This window comes from Rousettus aegyptiacus, unplaced genomic scaffold (genome assembly GCF_014176215.1).
Source record: "Rousettus aegyptiacus isolate mRouAeg1 unplaced genomic scaffold, mRouAeg1.p scaffold_m13_p_3, whole genome shotgun sequence".
NCBI classification, from domain to species: Eukaryota; Metazoa; Chordata; class Mammalia; order Chiroptera; family Pteropodidae; genus Rousettus; species Rousettus aegyptiacus.
This window is the reverse complement of record NW_023416306.1, coordinates 79,891,318-79,907,669: the sequence shown is the minus strand read 5'-3', so window position 1 is coordinate 79,907,669 and position 16,352 is coordinate 79,891,318. Positions and strand designations below refer to the sequence as shown.

At 37.6% G+C, this 16,352-nt stretch overlaps 1 protein-coding gene across 1 annotated transcript in view; it reads right to left on the bottom strand.

Annotated features, from left to right (window-relative positions):
• IARS1 (isoleucyl-tRNA synthetase 1) overlaps positions 1-16,352 on the bottom strand; it is an 88,442-nt gene that overhangs the window by 30,312 nt on the left and 41,778 nt on the right. Inside the window, exons 18-20 of the mRNA XM_016128851.1 lie at positions 3,633-3,716; positions 2,617-2,761; positions 741-861 (exon numbers count right to left, since the gene is read on the bottom strand). Coding sequence (XP_015984337.1) covers positions 741-861; positions 2,617-2,761; positions 3,633-3,716 — 350 coding nt within the window. The remainder of the gene's footprint in view (positions 1-740; positions 862-2,616; positions 2,762-3,632; positions 3,717-16,352) is intronic.

Genomic DNA, 16,352 nt, shown 5'->3' with positions numbered 1-16,352 from the left:
GGGTGTGTATAGGGAAGCCCATGTCCTTTATCAGACCTAACTTAGCTATTCTAGTCAATACTGTCTGGAATTTCTCACCTTGATTTATGGTTGTTCTACCTCCAACCTTAAGGAAACCAACACAACTTACTTTTCTAACCTCTGTATAAAACCAAATTCATTGTTGTTAGGTAACAGAAATATAAGGTAATATCGTCTTCGTTACTGCTTTTCTGTATTTCCTAATTTCTCAAGACTGAACGAAGACTACTTATTTAATAATAAAAGTAGACCCGAAATAATAAATGTATAAACAAGTATTACTTATTGTGTACCTATTATCTACCACCTACTTTATGTACATAACTTCTATTTGCGTCTTATGATAATCCTTAACCACACATTTTCACAGAAAGAAATCAAGGTTCATAGACTAGGCAATACTTCCCCGGGGAACAGGTGGTAGAGTTGGGTTTTGAACCCACAGGTATCCAGCAATCAAGTCTGTGATTCCACAGGCCCACGTGGTGTCTGTAGAGAGCTAAGGCTGCTGGATTTCTTCTGAGACAATTCCCTAGGTGTTAGACCAGGGCATTTCTACAACAAGCCTTAACAAAGTTACATTGGAGTGTTCAAGAAACAATTATTTATCTACTATTCTGTATCTCTTAAAATTTCTATAAAATTTTCTCTATTTTTCTAAATAGCTAAATATGTAAAGGGTAATTCTTAGTCCTGGAAATGGCCAATGAGAGACATACCTGCCATTTCAGTCTCAAAGAACCCAACAAGCGACTGCATGAATGACAGGACCCAGCGGTCTGTGATGTTGGTACTTTCTTTAGCTGTGTTTTCATTGTAGAGGAATTCTATTTCTTCCTCCTAGGAATTGACAATTTTTGAAAAATTCTGCATGCTTGGGGGAAATTAATGTAAAGAAATGAACTTTAAATCACTTAAACTGAAAACTGCCAACCAAAACAGACAAACAAACAACAAAAAAACCCCAGACCCAGTTGGCAATTCTAAATTTCTGATTCTTAGTAATATTTTCCATAAGCTCTAAACTTAAAACATTAAGTCTTCAGTTAGTGAGTCACATTTTTGAGTGAAATAAGGAGAATTTAGGAAAAATCATTTCTCTGCACAAAAGAATGATTATGAATTGAGAAATATCTCAAAATCTTGCCAACAAGTATTGGGTTTAGTTACTTTAAAGCTGAGGATGGAAATACAGCAAAACTGGCAAGCACTGGATAATTGTCTATACCCTAAAAATGAGCACTAGAAATTAATGTCTCTGTTTGTATTATTCACTTTACCTAGAATGCTCTAATCCAGGGGTGCCCAACTCTGGGGCCGCGGATCGGTACCGGTCTGTGGCCTGTTAGGAACCAGGCTGCACAGGCTGAGGAGTGAGCGGAGCTTCATCTGTATTTGCAACCTCTCCCCAGTGCTATCGCTGCCTCAGCTCCACCTCAAATCATCAGGCATTAGATTCTTATAGGAGCACTAGTCCTTGGTGCCAAAAATGTTGAGGACTTCTGCTCTAGACCACTCCTTTTTCCTTCCTTTGCAAAATCTTCATCAATCCTAAATGCCTACCTCATCTTTACCTACTCATACAGCATCACTACCAGGCTGGCAGAGCAGAAGCCATGCTGACCCCTGCCCTGATTTATGCACCTGATAGTGGAGGCTACATCTTGCTGCCAGGCCCAGATGAGGCTCCAGACTGGCAGAGGCTTGCAAGGTGGACCTATCTAAGGCCTGTTGGCCCCAAGAGGTGGTGGGATTGAAAAGGCAGAAGTGACAATAGGGGCCTGAGGAAGATAACTGCCTTTCTCAATTCACAGTGAAAAATCCCACCTGGGAAGTTTATTAGCAGACCTAGATAAGCCAGAGGCAGCAGGAAAAAAAGTGACCAGACTGCTGAAGTGTGATGTTCAAAGCTTAGCTCTCTCCAACCAGTTTTTCAGGAAGGAGTAACATCATATATTTAATCAACAGTAATTTACTAAGCAATCCTACTTGTAAGGTGCTAGAGATTAAAAAGATGAGTGGTATTATGGCCCTGTCCCAAACGGAGTGCTGAAAGAACACACAAGCACATGTGTAATGAAGCCTGCTTGCCTGACAGCAGTCAGTAGATGCAGGGGAAGTGGCTTTTCAGAGAATGCCTTCCAAGCCAGCAGGTAACTGTTCTGAAGGCACTTTCACATATATCATAACCATTATATTAAATCCTAACAATACAATGAGAATTTCTCTTACAGAATCTCAGCCCAAATGCATTGTTCGAGAGGCTTTCCCTGACCAACCCTCTGTAGCAGCCTTTACCAGGCATTTGCTCTCTGACAGTAGCTGACTCTTCACTGGTTTCATGAAGGGGAGGGGAATTGGTTGACTAAATGAATATCCAATGTAACTCTTGTACAGGTGAGGCTCCTATGTCTGTAGAGGTGAGCCTTCCCAGATAGTCTAGTCCCAGTCCCGTGCTCCCAGCCCAGCAAGGATCCCAGATACCTTCCTCCATTGCCTCCCCAGTGACTCTGAGCTCTCACCCACCGGGCCTGGCAAATCCAGTTCAACCAAGCTAGGAAGGTAGAGCCCAACCCACAGAACCACAGCCCACACCTTCTGCAGTCTTAGGACGTTCTGGATGAAGAAGCGATAGGCATTGTACCAAGGGAGTAGCACATCCTTGAGGACATCACGCACACCCTCCTCCTTAAAACGAAGGTTTTCTGCTCTCACCACAGGAGAGTTAATTAGATACAATCTGTAAGAGAAAAATTACACAGAAAAGGGATATCATTTGACGTTTTGACAGGACAACACCCAAATTAGCATTTTTTTCTACAAAGTGGATAATTATGAACACTCTTCTAGTGGTCTATTTAAAACTAACAAAGCTCTTACTTTTATATGTAAGAGACCTATCAAATTATAAAGGGAGATGTAACCCAACACCAAAATATGGCACTAGACAAAGCTAGAAGCACACCTTGTACTGGTCTCCGCATAGGCCATGGCGGTAAAAGCAAAACCAAGAGGAAACACCTAGGTCTTCCTTCCCGGAAACCATATGCAGGCACCAGAGAGTCACAAGGAGCAGCTGTGCCAGCACAGAAGGGGCTTGGAGGTGGGGTGGGCTTTTAATCTGATCACTCAATGTTGAGGGCTATTACTATTTCAAGTAGCAGCTCACATTTTAGAAAAGCTTTTCAATATTAATTATTATTTGTGCTAGCATAAATTATCCCATGTGGCTCTTGGGAAGAGTTAAGTGTAAACCAGAAATGATGTAATACTAATATAATGGAGACTTTATTGAAGGAGTGAGGCAGAAACACCAGCAACTAGCCTGGGAGTACCTAGACTGCTCAATGAAATCCAACACAGGTCTTTGTCCAAAAGATCCCCAGATTTGGAAATGTCTTTATTATTTAGAAAACCACCTTGGGGGTGAGGGTGGGGAGTTAAAGTCAACACCATACAAATATAACTCTCCCTATAACAGTGATACACTTTTTAAAAGCTATTTTAAACAAAAGCTTTTAATAAACCAAATCTAAGGAACATAACTAACAAAATGAGAGATGTTTATGTATAAAATGACAAATACACACAAAACAGAGAGTGGTTTGTACCTGAGGGCATCAGCACCATATTTATGGATGATTGAAAGTGGATCTGGATAATTCTTTTTTCTTTTACTCATTTTTTGGCCATCACTTCAAAAACAAAAGGGAATGGCAATTAAATGTCAACATCACAGTCAACACAATTTATCTTTACATATGGTTATAGATTATTTTTAATTGAGATGTATAAATGCAAATGACATATAAGCTAATGTTAAGGAACAACAAAGTTGTTTTGTTAATGTATGTAAGCTTCTTTTTGAATACTGTATTGAATCAGTGGAGAAGCTTCAAGGTAGATGAAGGCAAGAAGACATCATAGTATAACAGTTAAAAAGACAGGCTCAGCATTTATCCCTGAGAAATGAAAACCTATATTCATGTAAAGCCTATAACAAAGTTCAAAGCTTTATTCACTGCCAGCAAACACTGGAAGCAACCCCAATGTTCTTCAGCAGGTGAACAGTCGAACTGTGGGTCACCCACAACGTGGGGGCACTGCTCGGCAATGAGAAGGAACTGTGGATACACAAGCACCAGAGGAACCACCAGGGAATTTACACTGAGTGAAAAAAGCCAATCCCAAAAGATTATATACGATATGATTCTATTTAAATGATATAATTGAAATGACAAAATTTCAGAGATCGGGAACAGATTAGTGGTTACCAGGAGTTGGAGATGAGGGTGGAAGGGCAGCATGGTGTTGGTGTGGTTATAAAAGTGCAATAGAAGAATCTTGTGATATCGATAAGGTGCAGTGTCTTGACTGTGCTGGTGGATACAGGAACCTACATATGTAATAAAGCTGTACTTAACTAAATACACATAGCAGATCAGTACACATTAAAACTGCGAAAACCTGAGTCAGACTGGTAGACTATCAACATCCTGGTTGTGATAATGGACTGCAGTTTTAAAAAATGTGATCATTGGGGGAAACTGGGCAAAGCTCATAAGGGGTCTGTTATTTTTCAAAACTGCATTTAGAAGGTGGAGAAAAAAATGGCAAAGGTGACAGAGGCTCTGTTCATCCCTCTTGCAACCACATCAAAATTGTGACAGAAACAAATAGCGAACAGTAAGCAAAGTCACCTGAGATCCAGAGGAACAGAAGTACTACAACTAGGGAGAGAAATAATCAACCAACCTGCAACGGTAGAAAGTAGGATGGGGTGAAGATGCAAGGCTGCCTGGTCCCAAAGTGGCTGAGTGGGACTGAGGCTATGGCAGAGGTACCGGCGGATGCAGACGCCCCTTAAAGAGGCCGTGTCCGTAAGCAGACTTTTGTGACAGACCTGCTCGCTCTGAACACCAGCACTGGGTTGGCTACATGAGGGGCACCAGGGACTTACAGGGGCACACTGAGTTGTGGGAGTAAGAGCCAGAGGTGAGACTCTCTCCCAGGCAGAAGTGACAGCAGTATCCATTGTTCCTCTCTTGATTCCTCCCCACTCCAGTGTGCAGACTCAGCACTGCCAAAGCTGAGACGTCACCGAAATGGATAACAAAGATCGCTGCCCAGAGGATTCCCTAAACTCCACTGCCCCCAACTCATGGCCCTACCTAAGCCACACCCAGTGGTGTCCTTGCCGAGTTAGGTGCTCCGTGCTGAGCAGCGCCAAGACTCACACTGGTGGGAGGTGGCCTCGGTTTCTGGTGTGGTTTCTTGAGGCGACTAAAAGCACAGTATCCGTGGATTACCTGCTGAATCTTACCAGGTGGCACTGGAGGGGCACCAGGCTGGGGCTAGACTTGGCCTGCAGCTGAATCCCTCTCAGAACTGTGCCACTGGACACGTACTACACAAAGCCATGCTAATAAGACAGGGAGACTTGAGAGCTTTGCTTAGTACATAGAAACAGACATGGAAAGATAGCCAAAATGGGAAGACAAAGAAGTAGAAACCATATGAGAGAACAGAACAGAGATCCAGGAATAATGGAGTTAAGCAATCTAACAGATGCAGAGTTCAAAACACTGGCTATAAAGATGCTCAATGAACTCAGGGGAAGTGTAGATGAATTCAGTGAGAACTTTAAAAAAGAGATAAAAAATATATGGAAAATGGAAATGGAAATGATAAAGGAGAACCAGTCAGAAATGAAGAACATATTATCTGAGATGAAGAGTTTATTAGAGGGAATCAACATGAATAAAGAAGAGGATTGAACAGCCGATATAGAGGATGGGGAAGCCAAGGACATTCAATCAGAATGGCAAGAAAAAAAAAGCCAAGACTATAATAATAATTTAAGGAGTCTATGGGACAATATTAAGTGTAAAAATATCTGGGTAATAGGGGTACCTGAAGCAAAACAAGACATTGAAGAGCTATTTGAAGAATATGGAAAAGTTTCCTCACCTGGTGAAAGAAATAAACATACAAGCCCAGGAAGCTCAGAGGCCCACATCGAGACACATTATAATTAAAATGTCAAAGGTTAAAGAACGAGAATCTTAACAGCAGCAAGAGAAAAGCAGTTAGTTACCTATAAGGGAGCACTAAAGAAGTGGAAGCTGGTTTCTCAAAAGAAATCATGCAGGACAGAAGGACTTGGCACAAAATATCTGATGTGATGAAAAACCAAGATCTACAACCAAGAATACTTTATCCAGCAAAGCTATTCTTTAGAGTTGAAGAACAGATAAAGAGCTTCTCAGACAAAAATAAGTTAAAGGAATTCATCGACACCAAGCCAGCATTACAGGAAATGTGGGAGGGACTTCTTTAAGAAGAAAAAACACATATCAAAAACAGGAATAAAGAATGCTAATAACTACATTCCTATCAATAAGTACCTCAAATAGAAAAGAATTAAGTGCTCCAACCAAAAGATATTGCTGAATGGATAAGAAAACAAGACTCCTATGTAGGTTGCCTATGAGAGACTCACTTCAGATTAAAAGATACACACAGATTAAAAGGAAGGGGATGGAAAAAGATATTACCTAGATGGACCAAGAGGGTATTGTGTTAATTGAAATGGGTCGGACAGAGAAAGACAAATATCACATGATTTCATGTACATGAGTAATCTAAAGAACAAAATCAATAATAACAACAACAAACAACAACGATAAAAGCAGAAATAAACTCAGATACAGAGAATATTTTAGGGTTACTAGATGGGCGGGGTTTGAGGGATGATAAAATAAGGCAAAGAGATTAAAAGGTACAAATGGTTAGTTGCAGAATAGACATGGAGATGTAGAGTGCAGCAAGGGGAAGATGGTTAATAATGTAATAAATATGTAAGGAGGAAGATGGGTACTAGATTTAATGGGGTGATTGCTTTGCGGATCTATGATCACTATACAACTGCTATACAACTGAAACTGGTATATTATTGTATGCTAACTATAATTAAAAAAAAAACAAAGAATTGTACAATGTGAGCAAGTAATTGCCTATTATATTTCAATAAAGCTGGAGGAAAAGAAAACCAAAGGGGGTAAAAAAAACTGGCACAAAATATATAATGGAATATTATTTAGCTCTAAAAAAGGAAATTCTGCATTTGTGACTACATGAATGCATTTGAAAGACATTATGCTATATGAAATGAACCAGACACAGAAAGACAAATATTATATGCTCTTATATATGGGATTAAAAAAAAAAATGTAAACTCATAGTATGAGAGAGTAGAATGGTGGTTACCAGAGGATGAAGGTTGGAGGAAAAGTGAAGATACTGATTACAGGATACACACTTTCAGCTATAAGATGAATACTTTCTGGAGACTTAATGTACAACATGGTGACTAGATAGTAATTATATATTGTATATTTGAAATTTGCTCAATGGAAACTTGCAGGCCAGAAGGGACAGGCAAGAAGTATTCAAAGTTATGAAAAACAAGAACTTATAACCACAAATACTCTTCCTAGCAAGGCTTTCAATTAAAATGAAATGTGAGATAAAGAATTTCCCAGATAGGAAGAAGCTTAAGAAATTCATCACCAAAAGCCAGTATTATAAGAAATGTTAAAAAGACTTCTGTAAAAAGAGAAGGGCTAAAAAAGAAAGCAGAAATAACAACTATGAATGATAAAATGGCAGTAACTATGTACCTATCAGTAATCACTTTAAATGTAAATGGATTAAATGCTTCAATCAAAAGACACTGGATAGCCAAATGGATAAGAAAACAAGACCCATGCATATGCTGTCTACAAGAGACCCAATTCAGATCAAATGACACTCATAGACTGAAAGTAAAGGGATGGAAAAAGAGATTTCACAGAAATGGAAAAGAAAAAAAAAGCTGGGGTAGCAATACTTTTATCAGATAAAATAGACTTTAAAACAAAGGCTATAATAAGAGATGAAAATGGCATTACATAAAGGTAAAGGAATCAATAAATCAAGAGGACATAACCCTAGTAAATATGTACGCACCCAAAACAAGAGCACCTGCATACACAAAGCAATAATTGACTGACATCAAAGGAGAGATCGACGGTAACACACTCATAGAAGACTTTAACATTCCATTGACACCAATGGACAGATCTTCCAGGCAAAAAAATCAACAAGGAAACAATGGGCTTAAAGGACACACTAGATTGGATAGATGGATTTAATAGATATTTTCGGAGCATTTTACCCCAAAGCAGCAAAACATACATTCTTCTCAAGAGCACATGGAACATTTTCCAGGATAGACTACATGTCAGGACACAAAACAAGTCTCAAAATAAATTTAATAAGACTGAAATCATATCAATTGTCTTCTCCAATCACAATGTTATGAAATTAGAAATCAACTACAAGAAAAAATCAGGAAAATACACAAATACATGGAAGCTAAATAACATGCTACTAAACGATGAATGGGTTATCAATGAGATCAAGAAAGAAATCAAAAGATACCTAGAGACAAATGAAAATGAAAAACACAACAACTCAAAATCTATAGGACACAGTGAAAGCAGTCCTAAGAGGGAAATTCATGGCAATACAGGCCTACCTCAAAAAACAAAAACAAAACAAACAAACCACAAGAAAAAAGGAAAAAGCTCAAATAAACAATCTAACCTTTCACTTAAAAGAACTAGGAAAAGAATAGCAAACAAAGCACAAAGTAAACAGAAGGAAATATTAAAGATCAGAGGGAAATAAATGAAATAGAGTCTAGAAAAACAATACAAAAGTAATGAAACAAAGAGCTGGTTCTTTGAAAGCATAAACAAAACTGACAGACTCTTAACCAGACTCATCAAGGAAAAAAGAGAGGACTCAAGTAAATAAAATCAGAAATGAAAGGAGAAAAAAAACTACAGATTCCACAGAAATACAAAGGGATCATAAGAAAATAGTACAAGCAATTACATGCCTACAAATTGTACAATATGGGAGAATGGACACATTCCTAGAAACGTATAATCTCCCAACACTGAGTCAAGAAGCAACAGAAAATCAGTAATCAAAACCTCCCCCCGCCCCCCCCCCCCAAAAGTCCTGGGCCAGATGGCTTCATAGGTGAATTTTACCAAACATTTAGAGAAGAATTAACATCTATTCTTCTCAAACTAATTCAAAATACTCAAAAAAAGTGAAGGCTCCCTAACTCCTTTCATGAGGCCACCATTACTTTGATTCCAAAACTAGACAAAGAAATCTATAGGCCGATATCTCTTACAGACATTGATGCAAAAATCCTCAAAAAATATCAGCAAACCTAATTTAGCAATATAGTAAAAATATACACCATGATCAAGTTGAATTTAGTCCTGGGACACAAGATTGGTACAATATCTGCAAATCAATTATTGCAATACCACATTAACAAATCAAAACATAAAAACCATATGATCTTATTAATAGATGCAGAAAAAGTGTTTGACAAAATCCAGCATTCACTTATAACAAAAACTCTCAGCAAAGTGGGAATAGAGGGAACATACTTCAACATAATATAGGCCATATATGACACACCTACAGCTAACATGATGCTCAGTGTGAAAGGCCAAAAGCATTTTCCTTAAAATCAGGAAAAAGAGAAGGATGTCCACTTTCACCATGCCTCCTCAACATTGTATTGGAAGTCTTAGCTACAACAATAAGACAAGAAAGAGAAATAAAAGGCATCCGAATTGAAAAGGAAGAAAACTCTCGTTATTTACCAATGGCATGATATATACAGAGAACCCTAAAGATTCCACCAAAAAAACTGTTAGAACTGATCAATGAATTCAGTAAAGTAGTAGATTACAAAATAAATATTCAGAAGTCAGTGGCGATTTATTCACCAATAATGAACTTTCAAAAAGAGAAATTAAGAAAACAATCCCATTTACGATTGCATTGAAAACTATAAAATACCTGGGAATCAAATTAACCAAGGAGGTAAAAGACCTGTTCTCAGAAAATGAGAACAAAGAAGATACAAATAAATGGAAGCATATACCGTGCTCATGGGTAGGAAGAATCAACATCACTAAAATAGCCATACTACCCAAAGCAATCTATAGATTCAATGCAATCCCTATCAAAATACCAATGGAATTTTTCAGAGAGCTAGAACAAATAATCCTAAAATTTATATAAAACCATAAAAAACCCTGAATAGCTGTGGCAATCTGGAGAAAGAAGAATAAAGTTGGAGGTATCACACTACTTGATATCAAACTATACAACAAGACTACAGTAATCAAAACAGCAATGGTACTGGCATAAAAACAGATAAATTTATCAATGGAACAGAATAGAGAGCCTAGAAATAAATCCACGCCTGTATGCTCACTTAATATATAAAAAAGGAGATAAGAATATACAGTGAGGTAACGACAGTCTCTTCAATAAATGGTGCTGGGAAAATTGGACAGGTACATGTAAAAAAAGAAAAAAGCTGGGCCACCTTCTTATACCGTATACGAGAATAGACTCAAAATGGATTAAAGACTTAGTTGTAAGACCCGAAACCATAAAACTTCTAGAGGAAAATACAGGCAGTAAACTCTCTGATAGTACTAACAGGAAATTTTTTTCAGATTTATCTCCTCAGGAAAGGGAAACAGAAGAAAAAATAAACAAATGGGACTACATCAAACTAAAAAGTATTTATACTACAAAGGAAACCATCAATAGGAAAAAATAAAAATACTGACTGGGAGAAGATATTCGCTAATGATACATCTGATAAGGGGTTAATATCCAAAATATATAAAGAACATGTACAACTCAACGACAAAAATAGAAACAATCCAATTAAAAAATGGGCAGAAGACCTGAACAGATACTTCTCCAAAGAGGAAATGCAGATGGCTAATATACATAGGAAAAGATGCTCAAGGTCACTAATCATCAGAAATGCAAATTAAAACCACTATGAGGGTTTTGGAGAAACATGGAGGAATGAAAGATGTTCCAAGATCTCTGCCCTTGTAACAATAAGCTGAACATCTAAAACTCAACAAAAACATCCACCCAAACTGCACAACAGCTTGGCTGAGCATGGGATCTGTGCATAAGAGCTATCCTGGTTGTTGGTGCGGGGGGAGGTAGACTGGGAGAAATAAAAAAGCTGCCTCTCGCAGCCTCAGGAGCTCCTTCTAGGAGGAAGGGGAGAGGAAAAGGTGTGGCAATTTCCCTGAACAGCCCTGCTTGGGAGAGTGTGAGTTCCACGCAGCTGGCAGTAGGGCCCAGTCATCAGGCAGAAAGCAGAGAAGCGGGACAGCAGAGAAACAACAGTTGCTTTTTACTAGCTGCGGTTACAAAACTGAGGCTGAGCCACAGCCACCAACCCCCAACCCAGAGGGCCCCTCACCCATATCCACCAAGACCAAACACTGCGGAGCCCCAAAGGAATCTGAGCAAACGCTACCGAAACTGCTAACAATGACAGGGACTGAGACTGAAGGTAGCGAGCGCAAATAAATATATAAAAGAAAATAAAAAGATATCATTTAGGCTTTACATAAAGCACGATCCCAGAGGCTTAGACATCGCCTACTGGAGACCAAAAGAAAAGTGCCTTCTTTATAGCAGGCTAAAGAGAGAATTTTACATAATAAATCTTCTTTCGTGAAAAAAAAAAAAAAAAAGGCAGAATATACTTCCATTAACGCACAGGAAGAGATATAGTCCATTAAACACCGTGAACAACCAAGGTGGTAAAGGCATCAAAGAAAGAAAGAGAAAAATCTCCAGAAAAAAAGCTTACAGGCATTGACATATGCAACTTAAATGATAGAGAATTTAGGATGGTACTTCTGAAAAAAACTCTGTGAGTTCCGAAAGAGTCATTATCAACAATTTCAGGAACTGAAAAAACACCTAGATGAGCAATCAAGGAAAATGAAACCCTCAAAAAGAACAGAACAGATCTCCTAGAGATAGAAAACACAGTGCGAGAGTTCAAAAATGAAATAGCAAGCTTGGGAAACGGTCGACCAAATGGAGGAAAGGATCAGTGATATCGAAGACAGTAAACCAGAAATAAATCAGAAGGAAGAAGAGAGAAACTGAAGAATGAAAAATGATGAAAAAGAAATACAAGAACTAGCTGATACCATCAGGAGAGGAAACATAAGAATAATGGGCATTCTTGAAGGAGAGGAAAAGGAGCAGGGATTACAAAGCATTTTCAGACAAATAGTGGATGAGAATTTCCCAAATCTAAGAAATGAGCTGGAGCTTGGATTTCAAGAAGTCAACAGAACATCCAATTATCTCAAACCAAAAAGGCCTTCTCCAAAACATGTTGTATTAAAATTACCAAAAATCAAAGACAAAGACAGAATTCTCAGGGCAACCGGGGAGAAGAAAATGGTAATTTATAAAAGAAAACCCACTAGATTATTGTCGGACTTCTCAACACAGACATTGCACGCCAGAAAGGAGTGCAAGGAAATATTCAAAATATTAAGTGAAAGGAACTACCAGACTAGAATAATGTACCCAGCTCAGCTCTCTTTTAGATATGAAGGAGAAATAAAGACCTTTCCAGATATACAAGAATTGAGGGAATTCTCCAGTATGAGGCCTACACTACAGGAAATACTGAAAGGGGTCAGCTCACCTAAAACAAAATGATGCAAGCAAAAAAAAGCATAATTAGGAGTAAGGTGACTATCAGGCAAACAGAAGCAGAGGAGTGCAACCCTTACTAAGAACAGGACATTGTAAGCTTACATAATAATAAAAGAATTGCTACAGCAGGACAGTAATAAACGTTCAGCATACATAGGGACAAATTGAGACAACAATGACTGAAAAGGGGAGGATTCAAAGATCTAAATTCGCAAAGGGAAAAGGAGGTAAGGCACACACAGAAGAAAATGGACGACTATATATATATAACTATCCCTTTTATATTCGTGGTGGTAACTACACACCAAAGATTCAGAACTGAAGTATATAACATAAAACAAGAAGAACCAGAGGGAAAACCCATAAAAGCCAACCAAAATAAAGAAAACAGAAACCCAAGGAAAAGGAAGCAATGGAAATACCAAGCTACCAGAAAGCAAAAGAGAAAACAGTTATAAGACCTTATATTTAAATAATCACCTTCAATGTAAATGGACTGAACTCACCAATAAAAAGGCACAGAGTCGCAGAATGGATCAAGAAACCAAACCCAAATCATATGCTGTCTCCAAGAGATACATCTTATCTCCAAAGACAAATATAGCCTCAAAATGAAAGGGTGGAAAATGATATTTCAAGTAAATGGCATTCAGAGAAAAGCAAGAGTAGTGGTACTAATATTGGACAGAATAGACTTCAAAATCAAAAAGGTAAAGAAAGATACTGAGGGACACTTCATAATGAAAAAGGGTATCAGGTACCAAGAAGACATAACACTTATTAATATCTATGCTCCCAATCAGGCAGCCCCAAAATATATAAAGCAATTACTAACAGAATTAAAGGGAGAAACAGATCAAAACACTATCACAGTAGGGGACCTAAATACCCCACTGTCAGATACAGATAGATCCTCCAAACAGAAAATCATAAGGAAATAATATCCTTAAATGACACATTAGACCAATGAGACATAATGGACATTTACAAAGCCTTTCATCCCCAAACAGTTGCTTACATGTTCTTCTCTAGTGCACATGGAACATTTTCAAGGATCAACCACATATGGGGACACAGAGATAGCTTTAACAGATATAAAATGGTTAAAATCATACCAACCATATTCTCCGATCATAATGTTCTGAAACTAGAGATCAACTGCAAAATGAAAACAGGAAGAATCACAAAAACATGGAGATTAAACAACATGCTACTGAAAAATGATTAAGTCAGAGAAGAAATAAAAAGAGAGCTAAAGAGATACATAGAAACAAATGATAATGATAGTACAACATATCAAAACATTTTGGACATGGCAAAAGTGGTCAGAAGAGGAAAGTTCACATCATTACAGGCCTGCTTCCAAAAACGAGAACGAGCCTAAATAAACAACCTAACGCTTCATCTTAAAAAACTAGTAAAGGAAGAAAAACTGAAGTCTAAAGTCAGAAGAAGAAGAGAAATAATGAAAATTAGAGCAGATAAAAATGAAATCAAAAACCAAAAAAAAAAAAAGAAAAAAGAAATGTAACAAAGAGCTGTTTCTTTGAGAAGGATAATAAAATTGAGAAACCCGTAGCTAGACTCACTGAAGAAAAAAGAGAAAGGACACAAATAAATAAAATCAGGGATGAAGGAGGGGGAAATTACAACTGATATTGCAGAAATACAAAGGATCATACAAGAATACTATGAAAAAGTATATAACACTAAATTTGAAAAACTAGAAGAATGAACTAGTACTCAGGAAAATACAACCTTCCTACACTGAATCAAGAAGAAGTGGAAAATCTAAATAGACCTAACAGCAGTATGGAAATTGAAACAATCATCAAAAACCTCCCCAAAAGTAAAAGTCCAGGACCAGATGGCTTCACCAGTGAATTTTACCAAATATTCAAAGATTTCATACCTATTCTCCTCAAACTCTTCCAAAATATCGAAGAGGAGGCAGTTTTTCCCAACTGATTTTATGAGGCCAATATTACTCTGATACCAAAACCTGGTAAAGATCTCACACACACACACACACACACACACACACACACACACACACACACACACAAACTACAGAGCAATCTCTTTCATGAACACATATGCAAAAATCCTAAATAAGATACTAGCAAACCAAATACAGCACCATATTAAAAAGATTATACACCATGATTAAATTGGCTTCATCCCAATAGCACAGGGAGGTTCAACATACGGAAATCAATTACTGTGCTATGATACACCACATAAACAAAGAAGAACCATATGATCATATCAATAGATGCAGAAAAAGCCTTCAACAAGATACAGCATCCATTTATGATCAAAACACTTAGCAATGTCCATCAAAATCCAATCAGCATTTTTTAAAGAAATAGAACAAAAAATCATCAGATTTGTATGGAAGGACTAAAGACCCTGAATTGCCAAAGCCATCCAGTGAAAAAAGAATGAAGCTGGAGGCATTACTCTGCCCGACTTCAAATTATACTACGAATTGACAGTAATCAAAATGGTATTGGTAGAAAAACAGATAGAATCGAGAGTCTAGAATTAAACTCATATATAAGGGCAAATAATTTTTGACAAAAAAGTGAAAAACATACAGTGGACAAAGGAAAGTCTCTCCAATAAATGGTGTTGAGAAAACTGGAAAGCCACCTGTGAAAGAATGAAAATATAATGTTGTCTATTACCATACACCAAAATTAACTCAAAATGAATTAAGGACCTGAATATAAGACCTGAAACAATAAAATGCACAGAAAAAACAGGAATGAAACTCAAGGACCTTGGACTTAAAGAGGATTTTACAAATTTGACCTCAAAAGCAAAGGAAGTAAAAGCTAAAATAAATGAATGGGACTACATTGAACTAAAAAGCTTCTGCTTAGTAAAAGAAACCTGTTACAGAGACAAGTTACAGAGACAACCATCCGAATGGGAAAATATATTTGCAAGGAATACCTCCGATAAGGGTCTAATATCCAAAATATCCGAAGAACTCAGACAACTTAATAACAACAAAAAAACAAAGGATCCAATAAAAAAATGGGCACAGAACCTGAACCGACACTTTTTCCAGGAGCAAACGCAAATGGCCAATAAATATATGTAAAGATACTTGACATCACTAGCTATTTGTGAAATGCAAATCAAAATCACAATGAGATACCATCTCACACCTGTTAGAATAGCTATAATCAACAGGACAAGTAATAACAAATGTTGGAGAGGATATAGGGAAAAAGGAACTCTCATACACTGCTGGTGGGACTGCAAATTGGTACAGCCACTATGGAAAACAGTATGGAGGTTCCTCAGAAAACTAAGAATTGATCTACCATATGATCCACCAATCCCTTTACTGGGTATTTACCCCAAAGACTTGAAAACCCATATCCAAAAAGATAATTGCACACTGATGTTCATAGCAGCATTATTCATGGTGGCCAGGACATGGAAGCAACTGAAGTGTTCTACGATAGAGGACTGGCTAAAGAAGCTGTGGTTCGTATATACAATGGGAAATTACTCAGCCGTAAGAAATAAAATACGGCCATTTGAGACAACATGGACGGACCTTGAGATAATCATGCTAAGCGAAATAAGCCAGACAGAAAAAATTGAAAACTACATGATATCACTAATATTTGGGATATAAAGCTAAAAGCAACAAATGAACAGGACAA